Source organism: Arvicanthis niloticus, chromosome 1, assembly GCF_011762505.2.
Source record: "Arvicanthis niloticus isolate mArvNil1 chromosome 1, mArvNil1.pat.X, whole genome shotgun sequence".
NCBI lineage: Eukaryota > Metazoa > Chordata > Mammalia > Rodentia > Muridae > Arvicanthis > Arvicanthis niloticus.
This window is the reverse complement of record NC_047658.1, coordinates 132,277,698-132,295,155: the sequence shown is the minus strand read 5'-3', so window position 1 is coordinate 132,295,155 and position 17,458 is coordinate 132,277,698. Positions and strand designations below refer to the sequence as shown.

Below are 17,458 nucleotides of genomic sequence, written 5' to 3'. Positions count from 1 at the left end.
CATACAGAGAGTAATTGACTCAGAAATCGTGGGACACCTGGAACAGGACACTTTTCCTAAACAATAGGGTTTCTTGGGATCCATAAGCATTTGTATAATTTTCCAGAGATGAATGGAAGCAACAAAACAGTCTTTGTTAGCCAGGACTTACAGAAGAGGTTGATTGAGGGCCACACTTGGTGTGATGGGTGACATTCAGGCAGACACAGAATATGACATCAAGGGCAGCAGATCTGAGCGGCCACCATTTTCTCTCAGTTATATTAACAAACAGTAGGTCTCCCTTAGTGACTCTAGGACATGGCCTGTCTTTGGACCCTCTCAAGTTCACATTGCTGAGGAATTATTTCTGCCTTAAGCCAAGATTGCATGTGTGTATTCTTGCATTATTCTCGTGTAAGATGGCAGCCAGCAACACACGCTTCCCTATATGATGTTCTGCTTCTCAAAGACAGAGGCCCAGTAGCCAGCCTTTAAAAGCAAGTGGCCAGAGGGTCATTGAGATGGTGGAGGGTGGCTGAAGGCATTAGTACAGAAGTCTAATGAGGGGCTTGCATTTAGTCCTCAGTATCTAGATAAAGGTAGGAAGAGAGACCTCACTCCAAGGAGCTGTCCTCTGACCTTCACATGTGTCCTGGCATGTGCACCCCACACACACACACTCATTTTTTTTTAAATCAGAATAAGCAGTATGAGACATAAAAGAGTTTTATGGGGGCCAGCACAGTGAATCAGAGACGAGGTTATGGTTAAAGTGAAGTAACTATTAATAACTATTAGGGCTACTCTGGTGATCTTCTAGTACCAAGGGGTTCCCTTACTGCAGCATATGCCTCGGGAAAGTGTCAAGCCACCACACACACACACACACACACACACACACACACACACACAGAGTGGTTCTTAACCAGGACATCATCCCATGCATCTTGGAGATTTGGAAATGTGTATGTATATAATAATGCCAGGGACGCATTTATAGGAAGAACTGGGGTATTAAATACTGTACCTGCCAGGTGTCAGCCATTCCCCCAAAACAAGATGTTGGTTTGTTTCATCCAGGATTCTTGAACTTCTTCATCTTTAAAAAGGGGATGGGTGGGTATGAAGATGTCTCAGCTAGTACATTGTCTCAAAATATATTGACCTCTGGCTTCCACATGTATGTGTACACATGCATTCACATGAAAGGGTAGCCATTTTTTTTTTTTTTTTTTTTTTTTGTTTTTCGAGACAGGGTTTCTCTGTGTAGCCCTGGCTGTCCTGGAACTCACTCTGTAGACCAGGCTGGCCTCGAACTCAGAAATCCGCCTGCCTCTGCCTCCCAAGTGCTAGGATTAAAGGTGTGCGCCACCACCGCCCAGCTAGGGTAGCCATTTTTAAAGAGAGAACATTTATCAAGTCTTACTGTTTCAAATTGCAGAATGTATCCATTGTATTTGCAGGTCATGAATGCCTTCACATAAGAAGCTTTAGACTGATGGCCATCCATAATGGAGCCCTGAGCTAGAGCTGACCACACTTAATCATGGCAAGAATGATAGTATCATGACTTTGGCCACCCATGGGTCAATATAAGACTTGAGATTTTTAGTGGCCAGATGCATGAGCTATGGCTGATGTAGAGGATGAGAAGCATTTGTGGATAACGACAGTGAGATGACTCCATGCCCGTGGCTAGTAAATCAGTGTTTGAACCATCAACAGTTACAAATGGCAAGAGATTATCTGAGGCGGCAGAGCTTAACAGAATGCCCTTTCCACTTCAACCAGCTAGAGGCTTTACCAGCAGAAACACCCCATGCAGTTGACAGCTCACTAGTGTGTAACCCTGGGTTGTCATGGAACTTTATAGAACACGGTGGAGACATGGGCTACAAATGCGTGATTTCCCTTCTTTCTACTTCTTTCAGCACCTAGCATCGAGGTGATCTTGGATGATGCTTCACCAAAAACAGTACATTTAAAGAAATGTTGACAAACAAATGTATCAATAAAAACACCTGTAGGTTTTTACACGGAGAGGTCAAGACAGAGCCCAGTACAACTCAGATATGCAAAAACCCAGCCAGCACTGTGTACTTTATACTGACCTTGCCATCCTGATCTTCCAGGTGCTGGGGGCAATTACTTAAACTTGTTGACCAACGTACAACTATCAGCTGGGATGTGGGTATCATTCAAGGTGGAGATGAGGAAGAGAAACAATCTCTGTCATAGAGTCTTTCTTCTCCTCATTGTCTCATAGTCCCGATGCTCTCTGCAGCATCCATGGATCCATGGCTCCCAACCCAGCAGCATCTCATTTGACCACAAACCCGAGAAAGAATGAAGATGGCAGAGGGGATAAGAAGTTATCATTCATTACAGTAGGATACATTGGTTTGATGTGCCCACTGGATTCTAGTCGGTGGGATTCTAAAACACAAGAACACTTTGCATAATACCCAGGTTCTTGACTCTTGAGTCAGAGTACATGTGTTTTAGAAACATGTGAAGGAATGGGAATTGGTGCTGTTTTTCTTTTTGTCTCTTTTCCTCCCTCCCTCTTTCCCTTTGTTCACTGACAGAGCTTCATGTAGCCCAGGCTGACTTCTAACCTACTATGTATCCAAGGCTGACTCTGAACTCCTAATCCTCCAGCCTCTACTTGGCAAGTGCTTGGTTGCTGGTGTATGTCATCATGGCTGTCTTTAGTGTTCTTTTTAAAAAGGAAGCAACAGCTGCTGTCAATCATGCCTGGGTTTGCAGAAAAATGAACTTATCTTTATACTGTGGAGAATGCTACCGTGACTTAAGTTCCTCTACTGATTTGTTTTCTGATACAAAAGGTGACAAAAAGGGGGGAGGAGAAGGAAAGTCTCAGGTGATGGACAGGTGGCTCAGTGGGTGAGCCTGTTTGCAGTAAAAGCAGGAGGAGCTAGTTTAAATCCTCATGTGTGCCAGGAACTCCAGGGAGATCCCTGGAAATTCACTTGCCAGCCAGCCTACCTGAAACAGCACTCCCTGGCCACCCCATGCATGGGCACACACATGCACTTGTGCACATACACACGCATGTACAACACACACCCCACTAAATAAATTTTAAAAAGACTCTGAATACAAAATTTAGTGCCTTAAAAACACTAACACAATTTATGCAAACCACATTGAACATTTGTCTTAGCCAACCCCCAGTTGTACAAAAACTATCTATTCTGTGCGCGAATCTGGTTAGAAGTCTAATAATGCTGGTCAATCAGACCCATAGGGGAAACTGCCCTGTGGAGGGATGAAGAGAAATGACAGGAAAGGAGTAATGCATTTCACTCTTAATAAATGATCGCTTTCCTGCTAAACAATCACCAGTGGCCTTCTTATCTAGCCATTCCCTCATTGTCATGGATGCAAAGCAGAGATTCACAAAGGTGTGTGTCATGGACTAGGACTTTGTTCATTTGGCATTGTGTGTTGATCAGGACAGTCATGACCTCAGCACTGACAGGGAATCGGAAACCGTGGACCCCCAGTCCCACCTTGTTGACTCTCTCTCTTGACAGCTTCATCCTTCCTTGTGAGTTTTCAAAGACTTGCCTTGCTTGTCTTTGTGGCTATCCTCAATAGGATGTAGAAAAACTGAACTACGAGGGCCCAGCTCACAGGAAGCTTGCAGGAAGCAAGGCTGACATATTTTAACGGAGAAGCCCAATAACCCTAAAGCCACCCGGCTTTCTCCTTCAAGGGTGGAAGATATTGCAGTAACCTGGAACATCTCTTTCTGTTAGGGATCACTTCTGAAATACAGACAACAATATAAGCTGCATCCAGAGAGACACAGCTAGCCTAACGCAAAAGTACAGAGTAAGTAACTTTCCTCGAATCCTTTGGGCTCTTCACCTTCCTCAGGCCACTGCTTTATTGTTTTCTGAAGTCTTGAAGCCTCAGCTGATGCATTGCAGAAACAGAAATGGGCATAGCCCTCACCTCGTAAGGAAGGAGTGGGGGTTGAATACCATGCATGGGAAGGTTGGTTGGACCTGCTGTTTGAAAGGTGTGCCATTAACTGTTAGATCTTAACACAGACACCTCACAGACAGCATCATCCTGAGTGTTCTGCTGGCATCCTTCCACCAACATGTTCTCTGACTTAAAAAAAAACTCCCACAAGGAAAATTAAACCAAGGAGGGACCACTGGGTTAAGCCTGGAAGTCTAGTTCTCTATTTAGAGACACAACAAAAAACCATCCTGGTAATAGAGATATGGACTTACAGGTTTTAATTGCTTACATTTTGAATTTGGCAGGGGTGCATCTTTGAAAACTGCATATAAACATTTTTTTAAACTTCACAAGATTTGTAGCAAGTTATATATTAATATCACCCTTGGTTTTCTGTATCATGAATTAAGTATTTTATCTAGTCAACTTGAATCTATAAGAACTCCTGTGTGCTTGTATAAAGACTTCTTTAAAAAATAACATGTTGTGTTTGGATCATTTGAAAGCAAATGTTACAGTCTCTTTTATATAGAAAAAAAACCACACACAATTAAAATACAATGATACAAAACAACACTCCTAGGTTCCTAGGGCATCTCTCTTGGTGTGTGAGAGCAATGATGTCACTCAGGGAGCACAGTCAGTGGGTGACACAGGGATGCCTCTTAGGCATCCTTTCCTTTGGTTCTTTGGACACAGTGTGTGAAGGGCTATGGCCATCCCACCCACAGCAAGTGTACGCTCAGACTTGGGCTGAGGTGATGAGGTTAGGAAGGAGGTGGAAGGCACCTTCTCTGCAGTCTAAGGTTCATCTAGGTTGGGCTTTGTGGGAATTTTCTGTACCCACTGCCCACTGGTGGCTATCCCCTTCTTGGACCCCATGCTGCCCTGGAAAGACTAAAAGCCGCGAGTCCCTGGAGACCATGGTGGCCTTGCTCCAATGCAGGGTGGCAGAGCAACTTCCCAGTCCCTGGCCAGCCTCTCTTCTCAGCAGCTGGGGAGTTCTGAGTGCTGGAGAGCAGTTCCTGCCTTTAGTACTGTGCTTGGCTCCACAGCATCCTGTGCCTTCGCTGTAGCCGCTGCATCTGCTATGATCTCCTGATAGGGTGGAGGGTCCTCTGGTTGCGGGGCATTTTCATCTTCAAGTTCGAGGCTCGTCTCTGTATACAGAGGAGGAGGGAATCCTAGGAGCCCTCTGCCTGCAGGGCAGGCCTGTTTCTCAACATCCAGGCTCTCGTCATAAGCCGGGGGGTAAAAGTCAGGCCTGTGGAATGAAACACCACAAGTGTGGTGAGGAAGCATATGTCTGCCTCTCTCAACTTACAATGTGTGAAGCTAAACTGCTAAGAAACAGAGTTTGAAACAGATGTACTTTTCTGACATCACGGGTTTCTAAAAACTGCACATCCTTCCAGAACCACCCCACCCCCATCAGCCATAGGAGGCCTTCCTGTTCCAGAAGCATTCCAAGTGATTCCACCTTGCTTGCTCCTTCAGTCCGAGAAACAGCCGGTTAGTGCACCAACCTTATGAGCTTTAGGTGACACAGGGGACTTTGACCACATCCAACCTCTTTTAACGGTACTCAATCCTTGTTACCATTCACACACATTATCCACTGCACTCAAAGCTTCAGACCTTCACAAGCAACAAAATAATGAACAGAACCCATTCATTACACGCAGGTCCATGGCGGAATAAATGTTACCACTCTCTCCTGACACATTGTCAAGTCCTGGGCAGCTAGTTTTAGAGAAAACGTGGGGAAAATATTCCAGTTGTATAGGGCATCAGCTGAGAGCTTTGTGGGGCTTTCCCCTGCAGAACAGTACTGCCAGCCTGCCCATGGTTAAGAGCCATTCACCTCAACTGATGAGCACGCTGGTCATCTTGCCCATCTAACTACTTTCCAAATGCTTCTGGCTCTTCCATCATGAATGAAGGTGGGGGTGTGGCAAGTAGAAGGGAGACAGGGTGAGCTTACATGAGTTGTGTATTTATAGAGGCAATCTATCCAGTGCCAAAGGAAGTGTTTATGGAGGGTAACCACAACAGAGCAAGGCCTGCCATTTGTAGCCACTGCTCCTCTCCAAATATCACAGAGCCAAGAGCTAAATAGCTGAAGGAGCTGTCTACTGTACGATGTAAGTCTTGACCTTTCCCAGGAATAGCCAAGGTTGAGTCATGGGAACAGAAAGGTGAGCTCGTCCCTGGAACCACTTGAGAGATTGCCGAAAAGACTGCTCCCATGAATTCTGTCACTGGAGGAACAGTCACTTGGATGTCTCTGCCTAGTTACCCATTTTGAGTGAGAAGCTTTTGAGATATGGAACTTTTCAAGTTGACTCTGTGGGCTGAGCATCTCATGATGCAGTGGGAAGGGGCAGTGAGCGGTGTCAAGATATTCATGATTTACTTTTGAATACTCCAGACAAGGGAATACATGAATGTGTTGGTAAATTTCAGATGCATCATTTTCTATTAGCAAGAACTCACAAGGTAGATACACACACACACACACATACACTTGAACACACAGACACAACAAAACCAAACACACAAATACATGCACAAATGTACACACACAGGGACATATACACATATACGAATACAAACACACAGACATGCATACACATGCATGAACACACACCAGTATACACACATGCACACACAGAAACACCAACACATACACACACAATCACTCTAGCCACACTTTCTAAATCACTCTGTTATCTTAACCTAAGGTGAAACCCAAAGAATTTCTAGTTAGTCTAACTGACCTTGGAAATGGGTTCTGATTGTTATCTCTGGTGTGATGGATGCCAGTCACTGATAAGAGGACTCTTATTCAAAGTACATGGGATAATTAAAACCTTTTATAATCTTCCTGCTCTTGCACAAAAAAGTACAAAAGGACTTATGGATTCTTACATCCTATACCTTAAGACACCCTATATAAGACACCCTATTCCTTAAGAACAATGTTATTGTGTTTGGACAAGAATTAGAAAATGGATGCTAAGTTAACCAACCACAAGGTTATCTGTTTGTTTTCCCCTTTGGGTAAAATATAAATAACATGTATTACTTGTGAGGGCATTAGTGGTATTAGTGATCTAATATTGCTGCAAAACTATCCCTAGAACTTTTCTATCACTCCCAACTACAATCCCATAATCAGTAAATAATAACTCTTCATCGCCCCCTCCCCCCAACACACTGCAGGCTTGGGAACCACTGTTTTACTTCTTGTCTGCAGTAAGTGGCTATGGTAGCTGCTTAGTGTTGGTGTAGGTGGCTGTGGTGTGAGAGGCTATGGTAGCTTTTGGTGTAAGCAGAAATAGTATAGTGTTTGTCCTTTCTGTCTGGCGGGTATCACTTGCCATAATGTCTTCAGTGTCTAATTATCTATGGCACATATCAATTAATTTGATCTGTCTTAAGGCCAAGTAATATTGCAGCGTGTGTGTGTGTGTATATACATGCTGCCGTTTGGTTTTGCATCACTGATGGGCATGTCATCATCTTGCCTTGAATACATCCTTCATAAGAGGTGAGGTCAGAACACTTAAAAGGTCAGTCATCTAGAACTTCCCTTAGTCAGAGAAGTTGCTGGACTGACTTGATGTCTGCTTGCTCATTTATTGTGGGTAGAACTTGGTCTGGGACTTTTGTTATAACTCGGTAACCAGGTTATCAGGGCCATCTAATCATTGCCTGCCTTTAACTAAAATCACCCCCAAAATGTAGGAAAAACATAGGGGTTGTGCCCCTTAATTTGTTTTATGTGAATTTTTACTGTGGGCATGAAGATCTTACCCTAAGAAAATTCCCTCTTACCTCTGTTTTCCTCAAAGGCAGCCCTGCTCCCCACCCATGCACAACAGCCTCAGAGTAAATTGCCCAATCGTGGTATTCCAAGCCTAGCTTCATAGCCTCCCTCCTGTAAGTGGATCCACTATGGGGTTGTGCTTCACTCCCCTTCCCACACTGTGACTCCTCTCAGCCCTTCTCGTGCCCTCTGGTGCTCAGCACGTACCTGTCTACAGTGGCCAGAGGCAGGTCCTGGAAAGCAAGGTGCTGTCTGAGCACGTGGTTGAACATCTCTTTGTTTTCATTTGCTTGGCGGTAGGTGCCCCAGAAAATTCCACTCAGAAGGATCACAAACCCCATAGGCAGAAGCACATAGGCCACGACCAGATTCCTCTGGGAGTGGAAGATGGAGTTGGAGATGAAAAAGCCACCCAAGCAAATCATCAGGAAGCCCGTGAGGAGGGAGAGGGCGCACAGAATCAGTCCAGTCCTGTTCTGCATCCTTTCTTCTCTGGAGCCTGTCTGACCCTGCCACTCCTCTGCTTCCAGGTCTGCTGGGGGAAGAGCACTCACTAGCCAGATCACACAGCCTTATACACAGGAACAAATGGCCTTTGAACAATTAAATGAAGCAGGCACCGGGAAGCTATTCATTAACCACTGAAAGTTACTGTAATATCCTCCAGGGGGAACCTAGAAACATAACATTGTGTCCTCCAGGAAGGGGAGGTTGCACGTAGCCAGTATGTTCCTGGTTGGTGGGTGGGACCTCAACTGCTCCCAGGTACTGGAGCAGAGGTCTGAATCCTTTTGATTATGAAGGCACTGGTCTCTCAACCCTTGCTGTAGGAAAGTCTGTACTGAAAGCTAGAGACGTTAGCATCTCTCTATAAATTATTACCTTCGTTGTTTGGCAAAGAGTCCTTTCCCGATTTCATTTTATCTTTCCGAACTAGCTCTGTCTTGCCTGTGTCAGTGACTCTGCCCTTCATTGTCCCAATACTCTGATACTGGGAAAATTCCATGGGAACAGGCCAGGAAGTGATCTTCCTGTTGATAGAAGAGAATTCCAGGAGGAGAAGAGCATCCTGGAGAAGGGACTGGGGTTGGGGGGTGGGGGTGGGGGAGGGCAGGGCACCTGGTATAATAACTGCTGTTTGAATTCTGTTCCTGACTCTTCCTGTTGTGGCGGTGCAGATGCTGCAACCCACCATCCCCTCTGACTGACAGGTGCTGGTTAAGTATCTATTCTATATGGCTTTAGTGCAGACCACCATTTCTGGCTCATTATACATGTTTCACCCAAGTCTCTTCCTGCTCTCAAAAAAAAAAAAAAAAAAAAGACCCACAGGCATTTGATCTAAGGGCATTCCCCCATAAAGCTACAGCATCATAGCTATCAGGTTTACCAAGAAAGAACACGTCATAAGTTCCTCCTACTACACCCCACTCTCTGTCCCCCACACAGTTTCACAGGTCACAGCAGCAGATGAAAGGCTCTGAAAAATCCAAAACCTTCCCCCTAAAATATGTCTTAGGTAAAAATGTATCTTAGCAGATGCTGCCAAACGATGCCCCACACCCTCTTCCCTACACCTCTGCCCTGCGTCACATTGCCCTAGGAACATTCTCAGAGCTACCTTACACACTCGGCCTTTGTTTCTTTCGTCTCCACAGTCTGTGGTTTAAACATCTTACCACAGATCTGTTCCAGGGCTCATTCCCCAACTTTCTTTTATTTGGTGCCTTTGACAGTCTACACCGAGTGACTTCTCCCTGCTGGGGCTCCTTGAGTCACTTCTACCTAGACGACGCTTTCCACATTCCTCCGACGTCATCCCTGGTCGCTTGCTTTTCCAGCAGGGAAAGTGTTTATTTATGCAGAGTCATGGTATTTATGCTTATATTCTTTAGCCTTGTACCCGCCATTTCCTTAGCTCCACCTCCGTGTGTTCCGGGTAGGGGAGACAGGAAGACACTGCAGATCAAAAAACCAATTGCAGGCACTTCCTCAGTCTACCTACTGACCCCTACATTCATTAGCTTCAATTCTGTCCTTGAACCGCTTCCATCTTCTAGCCTTGGTATTATCTTTGCGGTCTAGCCTTTAGCTCCCTCGGTTTTCCCGTTCCTGTGATGGCCTCTGATGACTCCCATCTCCTATGTAATAGACCCCTCCATTTGAGTGTGAGCTGCACCTAGTGATTTGATTCTAGACAGTAATCTCAACCAGCCCTGTAGAGAGACGTAGGAATGGAAATAGAGAGAGGGAAAGAGGGAAAGTGGGAGAAAAGGAGAGATGAGGGAAGGGAAGGGGAGACAGGGGGAGAAGGGAGAAGGGAGAAGGGAGAAGGGAGAAGAAGGGAGAAGGGGGAGGGGGACAGGGAGAGGGAGAGAGGGGGAGGAGGAGGGGAGGGGGAGGGGGAGAGGGAGAGGGAGAGGGAGAGGGAGAGGGAGAGGGAGAGGGAGAGGGAGAGGGAGAGGGAGAGGGAGAGGGAGAGGGAGAGGGAGAGGGAGAGGGAGAGGGAGAGGGAGAGGGAGAGGGAGAGGGAGAGGGAGAGGGAGAGGGAGAGGGAGAGAGGGAGAGGGAGAGGGAGAGAGGGAGAGGGAGAGGGAGAGGGAGAGGGGAGGGGGAGTGGGGAGAGGGAGAGAGAGAGAGAGAGAGAGAGAGAGAGAGAGAGAGAGAGAATCTATGATAGCAGGGTTATAAGGAGAGTGAGTAGTTGTGAGGATGGAAGGAGTCAGAAGCTGGAGGGAGTTTGGGGGAGGAGGTGAGAAGGGCTGAGGTCCTGAAATGTGTAACAGGCGCTTGTGATCCTGAGGGAGCCTAGAGGCCAACACTTTGGCATGCTAATGGGCACCTCAGAGAGCCATTTGTCCCTTCTGCCAGTGATAAGGGAAATGGCTCCTTTTTGGTGGGGAGGAACCAGCTTTTCAAGTTCCTGAGGCATACCAGCTATTATCTAACCACCAGAAATCCTCCTATAGTCTAGATTGGGTTCACTTCTTCTGGATATCTGGATTCCCTTTAGATTTTGGGGATCTGGAGTTTCAACAGTAACATGCTATTTGGCCATCAGCCAAACATTTTAAGACGCAAACGACTTTCAGCACTGTTCCCTTGAGCTAGACAGACCCGCGAGCACTGTTCTGAACATTGTGTGCAGCCTGAGTTCCAGGCACTGTCCTGCCTCAGGGTTCACATTAGAACAACCTCAAAATGGCTTTTCTTTCTTACTCTGTAGCACAGTCAGAGCCTTAGGACACAGCCCAGTCCTCTATACCCAGATTTCTGTTTCCAGAATGCACAGGCCAGTGTCTTGAAAACAGACCTGTTACCAGTAACTCAGAAGCAGCTGGTGACTTGTGGAGGCTGTGGCTCCGGAAGGGCCTGTTGCCAAGCACAGGTGAAGCCAAGGTGAAGACTTCAGAAGGTCACCGGGGTTCAGGAAGCAAGGCTCTGCAGGAGGTGGAGAAGGCACCATGTGCGTAACAGGAGATGCCACCAGGTCTGACCTCATGGTGCTGATTACTAAGTGGTTTCTGGATTAGCCTTTCACACTTGAGGGTTCACTAAGCACCAGTCACTTCCTCCTTCTTGTTTTCTTTGCTTTTAAACCTTTTCCTCCGCCTCCACCTTCCCCTCTCCCACTCAGGAGAAGATTGAAATGAGGGGATTTCAATTTTTGACATTGGCAAAGGACAAACAGCAAGTCAGGAAATTCCTAGCATGGGAAGGAGGCAGCCACTCAGTTGCCTACTGTGAGCCAGTAGGCCCCCAGACAGAGATTCTGAGCTGGTCCAGAACTGGATGGGGCCCTCTGTTTGTGGGGTTCTAGGCCAAACCCCTTAGTAATCGATATAGATTCTATTTTTCAAACAATATTTGAAAAGCCGAGTGGACATTCCTGTTCCTGATTCTGTCAAGTCTGGTCATGTTTGGATCTTGTCGCATCTGTGGACCAAACAAGAAGAGAAGTTTGTTATAGAAAGAGCTTAGCTTCCAACATAATCTACATAAGTCAGAACAGATTTCTTCTGATTCCTAGAAAACTGAAAAGAGACTGTCCTCCATAGCTACTGCAGAACAAGACAGGAATCTCATTTCATGTCCCATTTTATGAAACCTCCCTTATTGAGCTTCTATTTCCCCTCCTCCTAGCTCTTAATTGTTCATACTCATTTTTTTGAATGACTTAATCAAAAATTTTCATGTCCTTCAATGATGTTATAAAATTCACACATAAAACCAGTTGGCCTGAGATCTTTTTTCTTTTCTTTTTTTCTAAAAAAACAACAACAACAACAACAACAACAAAAAAAAAAAACCCTTGCCATTTTTCATTGAATGCCAGATATTGTGCCCTCACTGGACATGGCACAAACGTCCCACTGCCCATCAATTGGTATGGGAGGGTGAGTGAATGTGGTGCCTTTTTGGCTCATTATTGATGCTTGCAATAAGGACCAGCTTTCTTAAATTGGGGGTTCCTCAATGTTCCTCTTTCATCCTGACTGCAGATCTTCACCATACATGTGCACCTCATAGTGGTGGTGGTAGTGGTAGGATCTTGTCATTCTAGCCTATTCTCTCAGCAATAGTTACTGCCAAGTTAGTTAGTTAGTTAGGGTTATGATTGTGAAGAGACACCGTGACCTCAGCAACTCTTATAAAGGGAAACATTGAATTGAGGTTGCCTTATGGGTTCAGAGGTTTAGTCCATTATCATCATGGTGAGAAACATGTCCGTGTGCAGGCAGACATGTTGCTGGAGAAGGAGACAGGATTTCTATACCTGAATCAGCAGGCAGGAGACAGAGACAGAGAGAGAGAGAGAGAGAGAGAGAGAGAGAGAGAGAGAGAGAGAATATGAGATATGAGAGTCGGTCACTGGGGCTGGCTTGAGCTTCTAAAACCTCAAAGCCACCCTCGTGACACATTTTCTGCAATGAGACTATACCTACTCCAACAAGGCTACACCCACTCCAACAAGGCCACATATCCTAATCCTTTCAAACAATGCCTCTCCCTAAGAGCCTATGGGGGCCATTTAATTCAAATTGCCATACTGGCAATTGCTGCATGCTAGAAAGGTCAGAGACTGACTTCCCTGTTACCCAGGTATACCTCAGGCTTCAGACTGGGTTGGGGCTGTCTTGGGGCCTACCCTCTCTCCAGCACTAACTCTAGCTAGTGTTTTAAGCTAAAGGGCTTGAGAGATGGCTTAGCAGTTAGAAACACTGGCTGTTCTTCCAGAGGATCCAGATTTGATTCTCAACATCTACATGGCAGTTCACAACTTCTGTAACTCCAGTCTCAGGCTCTTCTGGCTGCCACAGGCACTGTACACATATGATACTCACACATGATGCATAGGCATACATGGAGGCAAACACCACACACATAAAAATAAATAATAAAATAAAAGTTGAAGCTGAATTAATCTCCCTAAATTGTGTGGTCTTCAGGTCCCCACTTCCTGTGTTCAGCCTTAGGTTATATAGGCCTTCTGTCCCATCCCTGAAGGCTGTTGGCTTGAGCTTGGACTGGGTTATTTGGTCAGCTATTTACCCCATCTCTCTGATAGACTCAAGGAAAGTTGTGGATTATAGGCTACCTTTTAATCACACAGAGAAAAAGATTCTGTCCAACTTTCTGCATGCCAGGCAGAGACCTTTGGCACCATTTTAATGCGTGTTTTTTTTTTAATCAAATCTTCAAGTTCTTATAGTAATTTTAAAGTCTTCTTTTTAAGTCAAATTTCATAATTAACAATTACTTAGAAATATTTCATATATTGTCTGCCAACCTTGCAATCGAACTATCCACACACAGAGTACATGTGGTATGGCATGGAGATGTATATGCAGAATTTATTTATGCTGTTATATACACTATTTACTCATAACTTTTGAATCTCCTCAGACTCTACAGCACTTTCCAGTGCTTAGTTTTTGTGTATGATGAAACTGATCAAACTTGTATTTTCTGTTAGGCGTTTTCAAAGCCTGTTCGTGTGTGGAGCTTCACCAGGAAGCAGCACTTAGAACCTCCAGGGTTTTCTTTTAGAGACCCCATTTTCTGTCTCCATTCAGTGATGTTGGCTTTCACCATTAACAATTTCTTTAGTCTGTTCTCACCTCTCTTTCTGTAGCATTGCCTGTAAACCAGGACTTTAGAAGGCTTTGGTTTTATTCATTTTGTATTTCATCTTTTTTGCATCGGACTGTAATAAGCTCTCCAATTGGCTTTCAAGGGTTGTTTTCTCATTCTCAGAATTACCAGAGGAGTGCTCATTTCTAATCATTTTCCAACATAATCAGAGCTACACATATTCTGGCTACATCAGCTCAAATTTCATGTTCCCATTGTCATTAATTGCCAAATAATAACTATTGTGATCTATTGTGAATGCAATCAAAAGAGATAAATACACGACCGACATAAGTGAAAACGGCCATTCAAAGTGTGTCCAGCCTCACTTATGGTAGGGAAACAGTGAAATACAAATTTTTATATATCAAACTAGTAAAAGTTTCACACTCTGTTGGCAAATGTAGAGAAAAGGCTGCCCAGAACATTGCTGGTGGAAATGCAGCATCTAGTAATGTTACGTTTGTATTTTCTTTCTGACCTGCAAGTCGAGCTTGCAGAAACAGACTCCAAGGAGATTCTGGCAGAGTGTAAATCATCAGTGAACAGATCTCCTCACAGCGGCAGCACTACATGCGACTGAAAACATTCAATGAAAAGGGAGGCTGGGCTGGTTAAGTTTGAGGTTTGTCAACTTGACATAAGCTAGAGTCACCCGGGAAGAAAAAACTTCAATTGAGGAGATGCCTCTATCTGATTGGCCTGTATGCGAGTCTGTGGGGCATTTCTTGATTAGCGATTGAGGCAAGAGGGTCTAGCCCACTGTGAGTGGTGCCACTCCTACACAAACGAGCCTGGGTTGTATGAGATAGTAAGTTGAGCAAGTTGTAGAAGCAAGCCAGGAAGCATGGCCACAGTCTCTGCTTCAGCTCCTGACTCTAGGTTCCTACTTTGAGTTCTTAACTGTTGCTTCCCTCAGTGATGGACTGTGATCTGTAAACAAACCCCTTTGTCTCCTAAGTTGGTTTTGGTACATCTTTTATCCTACTAACAGAAAGCAAACTAGATCAGGGGCTGGTTAGCAAGTTAAAGTACAGCAAAATATCAAAATTCCAGAGGTTATGCTTAGAGAGACAGAAATTACGCTGAAGGGCTCCCAGCAGCCTTGACTGTTTGGATGTTTTAAGTCATAATCCTCTGTGTCTGGGGCTCTTCTGCACACTACATGTCTGTCTAGACCAGTGTAAAAGGATTAAATAATATCTCTACTTTATACAAAATGGTCTCTAAGATGTATTGATAAAAGGACAAATTAAACAAAAAAGTTTATAGTATGAAAACATATGTGTGTCATGCCTATATATATTTTAAAAGAAAGCAAAGAATCAAACAAAATAAATTTTAAAAGAATTACTTTTAAGAGGAGTCAGAGAAGACAAGGTGGGAGGGACCAGGTTGGTTGAGTGGCAAGTCAGTATAAATGTGTCCCTTAAGAATAGTTTTGACACTGGCACTAGATCCATGCCTTACACAGTTAAATCCAAACCACAACAAGATGGGCAAGCAAAGCAAGTCTATTTTCCTGTTTTTCAAAGGAAAAGAAATACATCTCTTCTTATCAGGGTTAGCACATACCATAAAGTAAGCAATTGTCTTAAGAAAACATAAAATAAAGATTTCCATTTAATGGGAGAGATCCTACTCTAAAACAAAACCTGCAGATAAATTCTAAACTGCATTTTGTAACATTGTTCATAAAATCATAAGGTGTCATTTAAATTTGTATATATTATGTATTATGTATAGTAAACATAGACTAAAATTTCCAGCACAAGAGAAAAATAGAAATAAAAAAAATCAAAGAATTGAGAAAATATAAATAATCTTAAATTGGAACTTAAATAATTATGAATTTATGAGATTTATTTATTTAAAAATGCATATCACCTAGCACAGAGGAGGCTTCTAAAACAAATGACAATTGAGTGGTGAAGAGCATCAGCTGAGCTTAGAACGTGTTACAACTATTTCCCAAAGGCACTAGTCATTAGTGTAGAAATGTCAGAGTGTAGATCTCAGTCACAAAAACCAGGAAGCATAATTTTGAACCCCAAAGCTAGGATGTTAATTAAAGCTTAGGGGTGGAGGGAGCATACCAAGGATGTTCACTAAAGCTCTGGGTGGGGGAGGGAGGGTGTGCTGGGAGGGACGCCTAGAGGAGGCAGGCCTCCCAGCAGCCAAGGCACCATGGATGCTTTAGGCAGAGTCCTGTTTAGTAGCAACCCTGACCTGTTCCCATGGCAATCAGCTTCACCTTCCAGCATTGCTACACATCTTCTGGGGATCAAAATTGTCGCCAGTTGTGAATGGTGAAGGCAAAAGTTTCCTAGACTGACACGAAACAATAAATAAAAGGAAAGTTTTATAATGACAGTTTATAGTGTCTCCTGGACTGGAAAAAGTCATCTCTGGTTGTTTGTTTGTTTGTTTGTTTGTTTGTTCTTATTCCCTTTGTCCTTTCCCTTGCAAGTTCTGAGAGGAATACAAAGCTTCAGGAAATCCCTTTTTCTCTCTTTCTTCTGAAGAACTAGGTGGCCTATTTCCTTGCTACTTAATATGCACGTGTGTATTTGTATATACATCAATTTTATAACACATAACATATAACATTTGTATATACATCAATTTTATACAATGGTGACTTCGATGATCTGGAAATCTGGGCATTTCTTCCACATTGCTGCGTTTCTACTGCATAACTGACTCAGTCTCCCAGTGAAGGAAGGTTATGGGGAGGAGCCAACTTCTGGAATAGAGGGGAGACTGGTCAGCTGTGCAGTAGATTACCTTGGTGTGAGAGATGTTCCCAAGAACCTTTGATATAAAAGAAGCTCGTGATCACCCCACCTCTAGCTTAGGTAGGTATATAGAGTGTCATCCTGTCTGCATCTCTGCTTAGTTGGCCCTTTTGAGAGACACACTGGCTCAGCATTTAAGCAGATATTATGGCTTTAGTATGGGAGCCAGCAGAACTCCATTAGAACCCCAGCGTAAAAGGGATCTGGGAGGATCTTAATTGGCCCAGCAGCTCACAATGCCATCTTTTAATTTATGGACCAGATAACTATTGACCAAGCCCCTATATGCCCTGACCCCCAAAACCCTGAGCTCCTCCAGTACATAGGTGCACGACTGGATTTTATGATAGCCTTCCTTTGGATTTTTCTTTATTGTTCTGTCAAATTATATCTACACAAATCTTCAAAATACCCAAACTGTAGTTGTAGCTTTTCTTTTTGTTATTTCAGTATAATTGGATGACGGGGAAAGCAGACAAGTATACTCAGGCTGCCAATTAGATGTTCCCCTTTCCCCTGAGGGCACCAGGATACGAGTGGACATTGTTTATGGAGCTAAGATCATGACCCATTGTCTGCGTGCTTTATACTTTGTTTGGTTATTTTTACCAGCAGAACAACATGGTTTTTGAAAAGATTATTTCCAGTGATTCTGTATTTGGAGAGAACCTTAGTAATGTATCATTCTAGGGCACACCTGGTCATTTTATCT

General features: G+C 44.1%; 1 protein-coding gene across 1 annotated transcript; it reads right to left on the bottom strand.

Moving 5' to 3' along the window:
- Window positions 1–4,811: 4,811 nt before the first annotated feature.
- Window positions 4,812–8,407, bottom strand: Tmem252 (transmembrane protein 252). The gene is made up of 2 exons (XM_034483699.2): window positions 8,021–8,407; window positions 4,812–5,245 (listed from the first exon to the last, which is right to left on the bottom strand). The coding sequence occupies exons 1-2, from the start codon at window positions 8,293–8,295 to the stop codon at window positions 4,969–4,971; spliced, it is 552 nt and encodes a 183-aa protein (XP_034339590.1). The 5' UTR covers window positions 8,296–8,407; the 3' UTR covers window positions 4,812–4,968.
- Between the last annotated feature and the right edge of the window lie 9,051 nt (window positions 8,408–17,458).

Excerpts from the sequence above, each read along its gene's own strand:
- Tmem252 (XM_034483699.2), bottom strand. The coding sequence starts at position 8,295 with ATGCAGAACAGGACTGGACTGATTCTGTGCGCCCTCTCCCTCCTCACG. Across the intron at positions 5,246-8,020 it reads CCTCTGGCCACTGTAGACAG|GCCTGACTTTTACCCCCCGG; the intron begins GTACGTGCTGAG and ends TTCATTCCACAG.